Source organism: Taurulus bubalis, assembly GCF_910589615.1.
Source record: "Taurulus bubalis genome assembly, chromosome: 4".
Lineage (NCBI taxonomy): Eukaryota > Metazoa > Chordata > Actinopteri > Perciformes > Cottidae > Taurulus > Taurulus bubalis.
The window spans coordinates 7,836,663-7,852,209 of record NC_136592.1 but is presented as its reverse complement, the minus strand read 5'-3'; the positions used below and the strand labels follow the sequence as shown (position 1 = coordinate 7,852,209).

At 40.5% G+C, this 15,547-nt stretch overlaps 2 protein-coding genes across 2 annotated transcripts; both read left to right on the top strand.

The window, feature by feature from the left end:
* Positions 1-708: 708 nt before the first annotated feature.
* Positions 709-4,893, top strand: LOC306735915 (interleukin-1 receptor type 2-like; the record flags this gene model as incomplete). The annotated part of the gene is made up of 8 exons (XM_079217487.1): positions 709-826; positions 3,008-3,251; positions 3,619-3,796; positions 4,026-4,170; positions 4,264-4,326; positions 4,435-4,558; positions 4,653-4,798; positions 4,868-4,893. 8 exons carry the CDS (start codon positions 709-711, stop codon positions 4,891-4,893), a joined length of 1,044 nt encoding a protein of 347 aa, XP_079073613.1.
* A 4,658-nt stretch (positions 4,894-9,551) lies between these two features.
* LOC306735913 (X-linked interleukin-1 receptor accessory protein-like 2) lies at positions 9,552-14,802 on the top strand (the record flags this gene model as incomplete). The annotated part of the gene is made up of 8 exons (XM_079217483.1): positions 9,552-9,636; positions 10,983-11,217; positions 11,585-11,762; positions 11,992-12,071; positions 12,616-12,761; positions 13,590-13,733; positions 14,185-14,337; positions 14,420-14,802. 8 exons carry the CDS (start codon positions 9,552-9,554, stop codon positions 14,800-14,802), a joined length of 1,404 nt encoding a protein of 467 aa, XP_079073609.1.
* Between the last annotated feature and the right edge of the window lie 745 nt (positions 14,803-15,547).

The window sequence follows — 15,547 nt, the reverse complement described above, 5'->3', positions numbered from 1 at the left end:
AAGAGGTTCTTATTATTAATAATACATAATAAACTAGGCCATGCAAGTTTCCCCCTTGACAATAGCCTGTAATTGTGTATTAATCAATGGGATTTGAAGAATCGTTTTGAAACAGGATTTAAATATCAATGTTGGCAAATACAATTAACAGAAAACATATAGTTCAAGAGTCAACTGAATGAACAAATAATTCATCAAATTACTCAATAAATTATTTGTGCATTTTGGGGAACTTGGACTCAATGTTTCTGCAATCCTGCAATCAATTGTATTAATATTGCCCAAAATAAAATATAAAAAATATATAAGGACAGCCTCCTAAAAAAGAGTTGGCTTCAAGTGCAATCATTTGAAGAATGTGTTTATGCAAAGTTGTCAAGCAACATAGCATCCGCCAAACACTCTTAATCCCTCTACAACACATTACATGGAAATCAAAAATGAAAATACCATGCTGGGTTAAATGGTTTTCTTTGCTAATGGCAGCACAGATATAGCCACATATGATTATAATACCGTGTTGATAACTTACTGCAATGCCAGTTTCTTTTCTTTTTCTTTCTTTCTTGTTTAAGTTTTGCTTTATACACAAAGGCACTATAAATAGGGGGTGTTCGTTTATGTTGTTGTCTCAGTCATGTCACCTTTTAGGGCGTGTTCATGTTCCAGCTCTTCTTTCTCTTTCATTTTGTTTGATGGAGAAGCGAAATGATTCCACAGAACACCGAGACGTTTCTGAGAGGAAAATTGTGGATCCCTGATGTGAGGGGTTTCATCAAGCTGGAGAAAATACTGATGATTCAGATCCTCCTCACGTTATTGACAGGTAGGGCTACATGTAATCTACTCGCGCGAATATTTCGCAACTCTTTTAGTGTGAACGCATGAGTCATGTGTCTGCTTAGATGTGGTGTGAAATATCCAACATGCAATAGACTAGTGATGTGTCGTCGCGAATGAAACGGCTCTGAGGCTCTTTGACGTGAACGACGGGAGCCGCTTTTTTTCCTTCTCTCTCAATCTCTCTCTCTCTCTCTCTCTCAAGCCACATTTAATTGGTCAACATGTGTGGCGTCGTCTCTGTGCCTACGCTGAGCAGAGGGGGGAGGGGCGGGAGTTACACACACACACACACACACACACACACACACAGCAAGCACACGACCAGGAGGGAGGGACCCCCGCCTCACTCATGTGACGCACGGAGACTGTGCGTTGTAGCAACTTCAGTTTCCTCAGAGAGAAGCTTCTCCAAAACAGGGCAGATAATTCCGGAGAGAAGAAACAGGATCAGCCTCAAAGCTGAGGCACTTGGTCTTTCTCAATGTAAATCTTCAATGAAGGACAAAACTCTGGGTGCTTCTGTATGTTGTTTCACTTTGAATTTGTTAAGTATTAAAAAGCTAAACGTTTAAAATAGTTAAAAGTTAGTTAAGCTAATTTGTAAATAGTTAAACGTTTATTTTTGCAGTTTCAATTTTTTTTTATCACTCTGTAGAGTGTATAAATAAAAGTGTATTTATATAATACACATTTGATATAGTGCATGTATTTTTTACATTAGTAATTCATATTGCGCATAATTTTACATTATTGTTGGTAATAAATTAATTTAAGCACCAAAAAATCTGAAGAGCCATTTGGGAGCCGAAAGAGCCGGCTCTTTTTAGTGAGCCGAGCCAAAAGAGCCGTTTCTCTAAAAAGAGCCAGAATTCCCATCACTACAATAGACTGACATTGAATAGCCTGTGGAGGGAAGTCACTTTACTACTCCAGTGCTGAACTTGAATTACTTTGCTTACCTTTTTCAGTTTTAAAATGCTTTACCTTAAACTATAATCCATTTCAGAGGGAAACACTAATGTATAGCTTACATTTATTTGACGAATGGAAAGCTTTTATAAAAATAAAAAAAAAGTGACAAGTTAATGAAATAAAACACAAATGAGTTAGACCAGTGGTTACCAACCTCGGGGTCCTCTTTGGGTAATTTATTAGGAATCTAAGATTAGAAAGGCAATGAGAGTTTACATGATTCAGTATTTCACAAAAAAAAGGAAAGAACAGATTGATGGATATCATTTTTGATTATTTTCCAGGCCTTATTAATCCTCTCACGACCCCTCAAATTAATCATGTGACTCTGCACATGAAGGTTGGCAACTACTGGACTAAACTAATTCAAAGTATCTCAAGTTAAAGTTAAACTCGATCAACTAGAACAGTAAAATGCTTCTTACACATTGTTGCATCAGAATCTAATAATATAAGAGGATGTCAGAACTTTTGACTCCAATCATTTGCTCTTAATACTTCTGTATTTTGATGGCGTTTAAATGTAGAATACATTTATTTTGCGCGTATGTGTATGTAAAAAATACTCTTTGACTAGAGTCTTGAAAAGTCAGCATTTAGACTCCTAAAATAACCAATCCTACATTTTGAAATACCCACGTGGATATGAAACATGCTAAATAGCAAACAAAGCTTTCTTAAGTGCTGAGTGATCCTGCAGATCCTGACCAACTTCCTTTTTGAAGAATATCACAAGACAAATAGCCACCAAGAAGTTGGGATGTGGCCAGATAGGCCTATCGTTAAGTCACCCGCTCACAGTATTGTTATAGAACAGGTAATTCACGCTCATTGCCGAGAGTTAGATAAAAAGATCAATACCACTTTCCTGTCTGTATGATAAATATGAAGCTACGGCCAGGACATGGTTAGCCTAGCTTAGCATAAATACTGGAAACAAGAGGAAACGGCTAGCAAAGAAACCACCTTCAAGCCTCAAAAACTCACTAAGTAACACATGAGTGTATCTCATTTTTTTAGTTTAACAATGACAAAAGTCCCGATACAATTTCTGATTTTGTAGAAAGTTATGTGCGGGACCATTTCTTGACTGAGTGCAGTGACTTTGGTTTCTGTTGGTTAGCTGGCAACGTTACAGTGACAATCATGTTTCACACTTAAATGAACTGACATTTGTGACGCTCATTTGCAGGCGTGTGTCCCTGGAGAACCGAAGAGACATTTGTCAAGACGGATGATTTGGTGGCGCTGTACTGCCCTCTTGACAGACCTGGGGATGCCAAAGTGATCTGGACCAGTCACAGCCCCCAGGAGAGGGATCTGACCGACATGTCCTCAGCTGAGCAGACGCGGATGGGGTTGCTGGTTCATGGGAGGAGCCTTGTGATTCTCAGTGCTTCTGTCCAGCATCAGGGGAATTACTCATGCTCTCTGGGGTAAAGTCCACTCCGTCCCACAATGACACAGACTTCGGCTTTGACCAGATATAGAATTGCTATGTGGCGCTTTTGGAGATAGATGTACAGTGAATACATAAGGTACTTTTTGTTTTGATTTGTGGGATTACAGTACTGAATGGCTTTATACACAGCAAGCTAGTCGGTGATGTCAGACATAGTCCTGATCCCATGTCAGGGGAAGCCTTCTTTGAAGTCTGCCTTTTTTACGCAAAATCCATCATGATGGGACAACAAAGCTGGTCCGTTTCCTGAATGTGCAGAATATAAAACTGTTCACAGTGAATTATTATCAGTTACTTGTATTCTGTTGAGTTTCAATGCTTGTTCTTCGATGATATGACAGGAACGCCAGCAGGCAGTTCTGGTTCAGGCTGACAGTTTACACAATGCAGAGAGAGGAGAGGACCCAGTACCCTCAAAGATGTTACGAAGGAGAGTCCTGCACATTGAACTGTCCCGAAGTAAACGTGCCTGCTAAGAACATCATAAATATTACCAGCATTGGCATTATATGGCACAAGGTATGTAAACGCAGCAGATTTTGTCATATAATATTTCAGCTCTGGACATATGCGGTCCTTCTGGTTGGGACTTCTGACTGCCTGTTTTAACCCATTTCATTAACAGATCTCTCTATGTCTTTCATTTCCACAAAGTGTACCATAGTTTTGGGGAATGTGGTTTTCTTGTCAACATTTAAGGCTTGTTTTCATTCTTTTTCAAATTCATCTTTATTTTCCCACCTTGTAGGAGGGCAAGTCTTTTCCAAAAAACGGCTATTTCTCAACAGTGGAAGAGAATGACCACGGTGTCTCCACCTGTACCAGATCGTACCTGTGTTACAGACAAGTATATAACATGACCTTTAGGGTGAAGCTTGAAGTCAAACCAAAGGGTGAGGAAAGACCTGTCTTTTTATATTCACTGGTTATCTTCATATGTTGGCGGGGGAAGAGGTAAAGTGTTTTTTCCTTCTTTTTTTGCACAGAAAATAAGATATTGTCAATGATCAGTTCCCCACACAAGAGGGATGTATTTTATGTAGATTTGGGTAAGTGTCCATCTTCTTCCATCGTATCATGGACACACACACTTGGATCTACATACAAGCATTTACTATCTTTCTTTTTAAATCTTGTCAAAACTCTGCTTTTTCTAGGCACAACAGTGGTGATTGATTGTAAAGCCGTTATGTATTCAGACTTTGACGATTTGTTCTGGTTAGACGGGAAATCAAAGGTGGAAACAGACAACAGCTCTCCTGTTTTCTACAATGATACACGGTAAACACTTCACATAACTGAGTGTGGAAGTGCACATTTTTAACACATACAACACACAAAATAGCTCATCTTTCTTACTTTTCTTTCATTCCAGGGAGAGTAATGCTGCAGAGATGAAGATAACGGCATCTCTAGTCTTCAAAAAGGTGTCAAAGGAGGATTTATCAAAAAATTACACCTGTAGACTGGATCCTGAATCTGGACCCTCAAGCTTCGTCAACATCACATTGGCCCAAAAAGGTATGTAAGATCTAATGTGTGTTTGAAACCTTGTCTTAAATCTTAAACCTGTTCAATCTGCTTGTGTAGTACTTTTTGAATGGGGCTGCCAGTAACGATTATCACATTTGGAATAATGAATTACTCGTTTAGTCCTGTTATAAATGTCAGAAAAGCCTTTTTGAGCCAGCTTTCATTCAGATAAAAATCACTACTTTACATTAATGAGTGTTTAAATAAACATTTTGACCCATTTATTCTTGTTGTTATTTCCCTACAGCTCGTCCTTCTTACGTCTCCCTGGCTCTCGCCGTTGGCGGCGTTATGGTGGTGATGGTCTTGGCAGTAGTTATCTATGTGAGGTTCAAAATGAACGTCACTCTTTTCCTAAGAGACACTCTTGGCTGCCACAGAAGCACCTTAGGTGGGATTCTTGTTTTTGGTTAATTTTAGCGAACAACTCATGTCGATGGCCGAAGAGCAAAACCTCCTTCTCTTTCTCACTGGAAATATCTGTTCTCTGTCACGATGTTCTCCATTTCTTCTTCACCCTTGATATTATTTCCCCTACTCCTCCATACATAACAAAATTCCATGCTTTAGTGTGTAGTGGTTACAGGCTCACTGCCCACACCTAATCAGCTCTTGGTGATCGGTTGAACACATCTAATTGAGCAAATCTGCCTTTTTTTCTGCAGAAAATTTGATCTGTCGTTGAAGGAAAAGCACAGGCGTTTGTGTGTTTGTAACTTAACGAGCAGGAAGTCATGACCGTGACAGTGAACCAGCATATACAGCACCAGAACCCTGAAAACAAAGTAGTGAATTGGAATTCAGCCATTATTAACCGTCAGGGCCTGCTAAGCCTTCTCTGCTGGCCTAAACAGAATCACAAAGTTATTGCTATTTTATATATTTTTTATATATTATATATATAAATATATATATATATATATTATATATATTATTTTTTTTCACAAATGCACTACATGTATTATAATATATATTTTTATTTTTTTAACAATTCAAAGTTATATCTATTTCATAATTTAATTGTTTTTCACAAATACACTACATGTATTATAATTATTTTTCCCTTTTAGTTTATTTTCTCATTGACCAGCTCCTGTCTTGTCTGTTCCTCTGCTTCTGGCCAGCGCGCTGGAGCAGCTTGACGCTGCTTTAGCGCTCTGCTTAACACACAATGTACATGGTGACAGCCAGCTATATGGGTTATCAAACTCCGGTACACTAGGTGGCGGTATGCACCTAGTCAAGTTGGTTGCGATCCGTCATTAAACTGAAGAAGAAGAAGAAGCAGCAGTTGCAGGCCCAATTCCTGGGCCCTATTTCTCGTACCTGGCTCAACAAAGTTGAGCAAATGTCCTATTATCCAGCTTAAATTAGCGAGATGATTGACGTCAGGCTAACGCGGTTTCTCCACGGAAGACCTGTGCTGAAGCGGTCTCGTTAATTCTAGCCAGACGTCAGTCATCTGGATAAATGCGCGCGCCCGCTCCTCTTCAGAAGGGATAATAATCGAGCACTGACACCACGATGTTCTAACAGTACAATGGAAAATAAACTCAGAGGAACCTCTTTTTATTCCTCTGCTGAGAAGCAGGAGATGATCATGAAGGCATATGAGGAAGTCAATACCGTAGTCATTCGCAGCAAACGCTTTGCGAATATTCCAACATTTTTGCAACATTGCTGCCGTGAACGCAACTTTAACACTGCCCCCGCTGCGAGACATAAGCGTCGCAAATATATCAAGTTAAATGCGTCAGTGCTGGGAAAATGTATCGGGAAATTCATCACCCAGATCAATCAGATTATATTTACGAATAAATATATACTTATGAGGATATATGTACTGTATGTGCGTATGAATCATGTACTATATGTATATACATGTGTAGATTACCATTTAACTAGGAGTTTGAATATGTGTATGGGCGGATCAGTATGTATGTATTATTCATAATCAGAAATTCAATCAATTGAAGCAGTGAAAATAAATTGTGTGTGATTCTCTGTATTCTCATCACGATCACCTTAATCATGTTCTACAATAATGATATGTATGGTGTACTAATAACACTGTCATATAATTATGAGTGCTTTCAACACATCCATAAGTTTCTTAAGAACTAAATGAACTTAAGAACAGCGGCATGCAGCGGCTGATAGTTTATGTCTGAGATGGGTGATCGGCTGCGCCTGTGGTGTTCAATGTCCGCGGCTTGAGAAGCGGCAAAATCTATATCGCCGCGTACAGGAAGTCATGGTGATGGAAAAGATGGATCCTGGCGATCTGAAAGAACTCTCTCCCTATAAAACTAATATAACTAATATCGCTCCTTCATCAATGAGGAAGTGAGCTGCCTTTTTTGTCTGTGGGAGTGGCCAGTTTATCCAGTGAATTTCAGTAAGCCTGCCCGGGAGCAGGTTTACATTTTTGGATGTGTTGCTATGGTGATTTATCTAAGCTTGCTTCGAGAAACCGAGAAAGCCAGACCTACGTCATCTTATCCTGACAATTAGCCCGCTAACTCAGTAAGCCAGGTACGAGAAATAGGGCCCAGGCGTTTCCCATCATGCGCTGGGCCACGCAGTCCGTAGAGAGCTACTGCGGCGCCTGGCTCTGAAATTGACGGCCGGCTTGATCTCATGAGAGTGTCGTTGATCACGTGTGCATGACGTCAGAGCAAGTCGGAAACAAATCTAACCGGCTTGCATTGCGCGCCGATCGCCACCGATCGCCTATCAGGTCTGGGGCACTACAGGGAAAAATATGCACTGCCGCACGTCAAGATATTACTGAATTGTTAAAAATGCACTTTTCTGTTGTTTTTGTTTAACCACTGCTTTTAAACCTGCATTAATACATATTAATGATTTGAACAAAAAAAAGCAATTAATATATGTAATGTGAAAAGATGAGGGTTTTAGGCTTGTGTGGTGTCCTGTTTTGACTCAACATTTAGCTGTCAGATGTTCTCATCAACTCCCTGAAGGCAGACACACTGATGAACCCACAAACAGCAAACAGTTCTCAAGTTCTCAAACCACAACTACACCAAAAGGTCGATGAATATTGGAGAAACATGTTGTAGCTCCATACTTTACCACTGTTTGCATGGTGAGCTTGTTTGATGTTTTTCTGCCACCCAGTGGACGTTTTCCAGTCCAACCATTGCGGTCAGCTCAGTCAATACATGTCATTTCCTGTGACTTCTCCACAATATAAACCAGCACAGTGTTTCGTCAAGTAAACACTTCAGAATATGAATCAAGTATGAAAAATGATAATACATGATACAGGGATAATATTAGGTTTACGTACATACAGTTCCAAAATTATTTACAGAAAGATAGAATGCCCCACAGGTAGAAACTAAACTAAAATAAGCTGAACAAAAGTAGAAATAAACAAAACTAATATGTACAACAGGGGAATAATGCATTAAATACATTGAATGGCTATTGTCAAAAGGTGCTGACCATACATTGTATCAAAAAGCAGATATGATCATTAAACCTGAAACACATTTGTTTTTGGCCACTTGGGGGCAGCAGAAAATAAAATGCAACTTTGACATATCACCTTTTGAACGGACCGTAACCCTCAAAAGACAGACACAATAGTCCCTACATTAAATACTCATAAGGTCTGTGGATTATCGTGAGTTACCAGGTCATGATGTCTGGAAAGAGTCCTTCAAATATAACTTATTTGGCGCTTGGACAACACATTCTCACTCCAAACTAGTCAAATATCCCCGCTCAGTCAGTGCTCCATGGCATTTGAGATCAATACCTTATCCCTGTAGGATAGTTTTTAACTTGTCGGGACGGCGTGTCGAAATACGGTCGTTACATGCATAGTGTCCTTTTAACGTTTTAAACGAAGAACATGGCATGTCACATGTGTGTGCATGGTAAATCAGGTACCGCAGGTATTGAGTGGAAATATGTGAGCGCCCTTGTTGTTCTTCAAGGGGAACTTCAATAACATTACTTTTATGGGTAAAGGATGATGATTATTGGGATTAACAGTTCATAGTCTGTGAAAACAGTTGCATAACGTCGGTTGCTGTGGAGAAGTTTTGCCTAGTCAGTAAAAAAAACCCTTGATGACAGTGAAAAGAGGCGTTCGATTGAACGAAAATGCAGTTGCCTACATGTACACATTCATATAATAATATTCTAACTCTTGGATTTAGCCATCTTGTCTAAAAATACATTTAGCTGATAATGCCTCCATATTTTAAATGCAGGTAGGTTTCTTGCGATGGAGCAAAAAAGCAACGGCAAGTTGCAAACATTTGAAATGTACTGATACTCTTTGAATCCTCCTTTTGCTCATCATGTCCAAGGAAACTCTAAAATCCACTTTCAATGCAACACCTCATTTATATCTTATCGGTGCAGCTGTCTTTGTCTGTCCTTCTTCATCTCTGAGTCTATTCTATTTCCCCTGCTCTCTAAATATTTGACCCATTCTTTAAAAGCGTCCCTGTTTGGCCTTGTTGGGCTCACCTGCAGCCAGTGGCTTGGCCTGCTCTAAACGCAAAGACTCTATCGTTCACCGGCTGAGAGGAAGTTTGTTTGTCTAACTTTGACTGGTTCTGACCCCATATCACAAGGAGTAAACAAGTCAGCCACCTTTTTTTTATTCTCTTAGTAACTGAAACTGCACCTCTGCACATATGGTATGTTCCAACTGTCACTGCGGATGCCGGCGTAATACCACCACCACAGTGAGAGCATGTCTCGGGAGGAGAAATCCAACGGTTACTGCGCTGGCGACAACGTGACGCTCTTCCATGTGTTTCACTTTTCATCATCACCCAGTGTGGTTTCATTTCAGATGGAAATGTTCCACTCGGCAGGACCACGGCTCTGACGACGCTCTCCAACGCCTTGTTGTGCGGCGCTGCATGTTATCATGATGGTGAAAGCACTGCTGCTCCTTCTGTTTTTACTCCTTGCATCATTAACAGGTAAGAACATGCCCTCAGGGGTGTCAAAGGGTGAAGACTCAACTTGATGTGCTGTTTGAGATCACATAGACAGGCAGATGACAGAATGTACCCATTGAAAATAATGTAACCTTTATTAAGTGAATTACCATTATTGATGGATGTGTAAAGCTGGTGAATGTGGGGGTATTTTCTGATTACATTCTGTATTTTTGACCTGAATCTGCAAAATAGGTAGTTATTAAAGTTCTCAAATAAATTTAGTGGAGTAAAATGTGCACGCTTCGCCTCTGAAATGTAGTGGAGTATAAGTATATACAGCAGCAGAAGATGGAAATAAAAGTACAAATACTTGAGTAAATGTACTTGCCGCTGCAGATATGATCATCATAGATATCAAATGTGCAAATGTTTAAATACATTGGCAAACTTCCCTTTGTTTCCTTTTGTTTCCCTGACCAGTGCTGACTTCCACAAACTTGACAAATTTCCCGTCACACTGAAAGTCACAAGATCAAAATGCACCAAGAAAGTAGGATGTGGTGAAGAGCCCCCCTGTGCTTTCATACCGGTTGCATCGGCCAAGCTCATGCTGTTCCACAAATGACCCAGTATACAAGGCACACCAAATGTAACGATTAACTTTCTTTAAATAGCAAATCTGCAGGCCTGATTGGAGATATTATCTAACAAGTTGACAGCAGTAAATTGTTCTTGAATGGACATCTGGATTATGAGAAAAACAATTTAAAGCATTAAAAAATGGAGATTAATTGATGTGACTAGAAGTAATCTAGTACTAAAGCAATGCAACTCATCAATTTAATCGGTGGGAGTTGTGGTGAACCTGAAAAGAATGAATAAGGTGAAGTGTCACATTAACCTTTCTGACTACAAGGGTCAAGGGTCATCCGGCCAGAAAGTGAACGGAAATATTGTAACCAATAAATAACACAGACAACTATTTAGTGAACTCTTTACAACAACACAACCAAACGTTGACGCTCACATGTCGCTTGGATCTGGTTCAAAGACGGGTTAAAAGCCAAACGTCCAACCCATTTTGCTCAAACAGACCAATCACTTTGTGTCCAACCCTCACTTAACAGTAGGCTGGACGCCAGCTCTCCTTTGGTACTGGATTAAACCAGCCTCAACAGTTCATGTGATTGCTTTAAACACTTAAATGACCTTAAATTTGTGACACTCATTTGCAGGCGTGTGTCCCAAAGAGACATATGTCAAGGCGGGTGAGATGGTGGCGCTGTACTGCGCTCTTGACAGACCTGGGGATGCCAAAGTGATCTGGACCAGTCACAGCCCCCAGGAGAGGGATCTGACCGACATGTCCTCAGCTGAGCAGACGCGGATGGGGTTGCTGGTTCATGGGAGGAGCCTTGTGATTCTCAGTGCTTCTGTCCAGCATCAGGGGAATTACTCATGCTCTCTGGGGTAAAGTCCACTCCGTCCCACAATGACACAGACTTCGGCTTTGACCAGATATAGAATTGCTATGTGGCGCTTTTGGAGATAGATGTACAGTGAATACATAAGGTACTTTTTGTTTTGATTTGTGGGATTACAGTACTGAATGGCTTTATACACAGCAAGCTAGTCGGTGATGTCAGACATAGTCCTGATCCCATGTCAGGGAAAGCCTTCTTTGAAGTCTGCCTTTTTTACGCAAAATCCATCATGATGGGACAACAAAGCTGGTCCGTTTCCTGAATGTGCAGAATATAAAACTGTTCACAGTGAATTATTATCAGTTACTTGTATTCTGTTGAGTTTCAATGCTTGTTCTTCGATGATATGACAGGAACGCCAGCAGGCAGTTCTGGTTCAGGCTGACAGTTTACACAATGCAGAGAGAGGAGAGGACCCAGTACCCTCAAAAATGTTACGAAGGAGAGTCCTGCACATTGAACTGTCCCGAAGTAAACGTGCCTGCTAAGAACATCACAAATATTACCAGCATTGGCATTATATGGCACAAGGTATGTAAACGCAGCAGATTTTGTCATATAATATTTCAGCTCTGGACATATGCGGTCCTTCTGGTTGGGACTTCTGACTGCCTGTTTTAACCCATTTCATTAACAGATCCCTCTATGTCTTTCATTTCCAGAAAGTGTACCATAGTTTTGGGGAATGTGGTTTTCTTGTCAACATTTAAGGCTTGTTTTCATTCTTTTTCAAATTCATCTTTATTTTCCCACCTTGTAGGAGGGCAAGTCTTTTCCAAAAAACGGCTATTTCTCAACAGTGGAAGAGAATGACCACGGTGTCTCCACCTGTACCAGATCGTACCTGTGTTACAGACAAGTATATAACATGACCTTTAGGGTGAAGCTTGAAGTCAAACCAAAGGGTGAGGAAAGACCTGTCTTTTTATATTCACTGGTTATCTTCATATGTTGGCGTGGGAAGATGTAAAGTGTTTTTTCCTTCTTTTTTTGCACAGAAAATAAGATATTGTCAATGATCAGTTCCCCACACAAGAGGGATGTTCATGTAGATTTGGGTAAGTGTCCATCTTCTTCCATCGCATCATGGACACACACACTTGGATCTACATACAAGCATTTACTATCTTTCTTTTTAAATCTTGTCAAAACTCTGCTTTTTCTAGGCACAACAGTGGTGATTGATTGTAAAGCCGTTATGTATTCAGACTTTGACGATTTGTTCTGGTTAGACGGGAAATCAAAGGTGGAAACAGACAACAGCTCTCCTGTTTTCTACAATGTTACACGGTAAACACTTCACATAACTGAGTGTGGAAGTGCACATTTTTAACACATACAACACACAAAATAGCTCATCTTTCTTACTTTTCTTTCATTCCAGGGAGAGTAATGCTGCAGAGATGAAGATGACGGCATCTCTAGTCTTCAAAAAGGTGTCAAAGGAGGATTTATCAAAAAATTACACCTGTAGACTGGATCCTGAATCTGGACCCTCAAGCTTCGCCAACATCACATTGGCCCAAAAAGGTATGTAAGATCTAGTGTGTGCAGGGGCGGTTTTGGGCACGGCGAACCGGGCAGCCGCCCGGGGCGGCACTTTTTCATGTCACGTGAGGGGTGGCACACCACTTAAAAAATATCTATATATCATCTGGGCCGCATTTTCGCGGACCGGCCTTCACGGTGTGGTCGAAAAATATGACATGAAAAATATTTTGGCGATCTCACTAACACTGCCTTGATTTTAATCCAGAACACTGAGTTGTAACGGACTTTTAAGTTTCACTTTTGGGGAAACGTATCACGGAACCTCTTGACATGTGTCAAGAGGTTCCGTTTGAGGCTACGCACAGACGGATGTATCCGGTCTTTTTTCAAAATAAAACATTTTTCCGCCTTTTTTTCTTTTCTTTTTCTTTATAAATTCTTTCTCTGCGGCCCGGTACCAAGGGACCCACGGACCGGTACCGGGCCACGGCCCGGGGTTTAGGGGCCGCTGCTCTAATGCAATTAGTGAGCTCAAGTCAGTATATTTCATATGATGACATTATTGATGATTTTGCATCAAGGAAGGCGCTCCGGGCGTAACTACATGTAGAACTGCCACTGAATGTGTGTTTGAAACCTTGTCTTAAATCTTAAACCTGTTCAATCTGCTTGTGTAGTACTTTTTGAATGGGGCTGCCAGTAACGATTATCACATTTGGAATAATGAATTACTCGTTTAGTCCTGTTATAAATGTCAGAAAAGCCTTTTTGAGCCAGCTTTCATTCAGATAAAAATCACTACTTTACATTAATGAGTGTTTAAATAAACATTTTGACCCATTTATTCTTGCTGTTATTTCCCTACAGCTCGTCCTTCTTACGTCTCCCTGGCTCTCGCCGTTGGCGGCGTTATGGTGGTGATGGTCTTGGCAGTAGTTATCTATGTGAGGTTCAAAATGAACGTCACTCTTTTCCTAAGAGACACTCTTGGCTGCCACAGAAGCACCTTAGGTGGGATTCTTGTTTTTGGTTAATTTTAGCGAACAACTCATGTCGATGGCCGAAGAGCAAAACCTCCTTCTCTTTCTCACTGGAAATATCTGTTCTCTGTCACGATGTTCTCCATTTCTTCTTCACCCTTGATATTATTTCCCCTACTCCTCCATACATAACAAAATGCCATGCTTTAGTGTGTAGTGGTTACAGGCTTGTTTTTGGTTAATTTTAGCGAACAACTCATGTTTAAGAGGCACATAAGAGGCCGAAGAGCAAAACCTCCTATCTGAAATATCCAAAAAAACTTTGGGGTTTTCTTGCATTATATTTGTTAATGATACAGTGCAGATAGGAGGTTTTCCCCACTTTTCCTGGATCATTTTGCAGATAGGTTTTGTACTTTGGCCATCGATATGTGGACAATATGAGAAATAAGTGACAAAGCTGCTTGTTTTTGTTTGCTTAGATGGAAAGAGCTATGATGCCTTTTTGATGTGTTACAAGAGCGACACAGACGCAGGACTGAATGAAGATGACAGAAAATGTCTGGAGAGTGTTTTGGAAGAGAGGTTTGGTTACAGTCTCTGTCTTTATGATCGTGATGTCTTACCAGGGAAAGGTACGTATTTATTTATTCTAAAAAAAGTCTACCAAGAAGTCTCCATGAAGTAACGAATAATTCAAACTCTGGTTGGTTGCAGCTGCAGCGGAGGCGGTGCTAGACTGTATAGAGCAGAGTCGGGCGGTGGTTTTGGTTCCCACCTCCCCAGATCCTGGACCAGATGCTGGACCAGGATCTGGGCTGCTGAGTGCCATCCATGCAGCCCTTGTGGAGCGGCAGACTCGCTTGGTTTTCATCCAAACGGAGACAACTGAAGCGCCGAGATCTGGTTCCTTACCGGAGGCCTTGCAGCTTCTTGGCGAGGCTGGAGACCGTGTCACGTGGAAGGGCATGAGCTCCATCCCGCATTCTTCCTCCTTCTGGAAGCAGCTACGATATCACCTGCCGGCCCCGCAGCAGGCATCAAAAATAAAGCTTTTACCTTCGACAGTCTTGGATCTTACGTCTTGCCAGAATGAATAGCTTGTATTATATCTCTTTTCAGTGTATGACTTGCAGATACAGTATGTCAAAAATGCATACTAGGAAAAGACATTTACTGCTGTAGACGGTCATAATTCTTTATTTTTCACATTTACCTTTGGTGTCTTAGTATGTCAATGGAACATCTTGCATTGTGGAATTGACCTCCACGTTTTTCCTTTTTGCTATGACAGCTGACGAAAGACATGTAACGTAATTATGAATGAAATGTTCAAATGTAAAGTTACATGTGCAGGGTTCACAACAGTTATACTGACATATCCAGAAATGTTCAACTAATGCATTCTCATGAAAGTTTGTCTATTGCTTTTCCCAGGGGCTCATTAATTAAAATCCCTAATATATATTAAAATGTGGTAACTGAATTTCTCTTCTATATTATTACATTTGTTTTTCCATACCACTGTGTATTTGTAAGTGTTCTGCGAAACCTTTACATACATTTGTTTTAATATCTGTGCTGCCTTCGTCATCATGTTTTCAAAATGCCAGTGAAGTTGTTTTATGACGGACGTCCAACTAAACAATTATTTGCGAACAACAACAACAACAAAATCTGTTTCTTTCCGAGATTGCCATGAAGAGATCAATACCACTTTACCACTAAGACTGTAAACAACTTAACAAAGATGTTTGACCATGCACGAGGAAACAGTTTATACTCCCATCATACCAGTGAAGGGTAATGGAGGGTCTTCGTTACAACCTCCAAAGCTCCCTAATT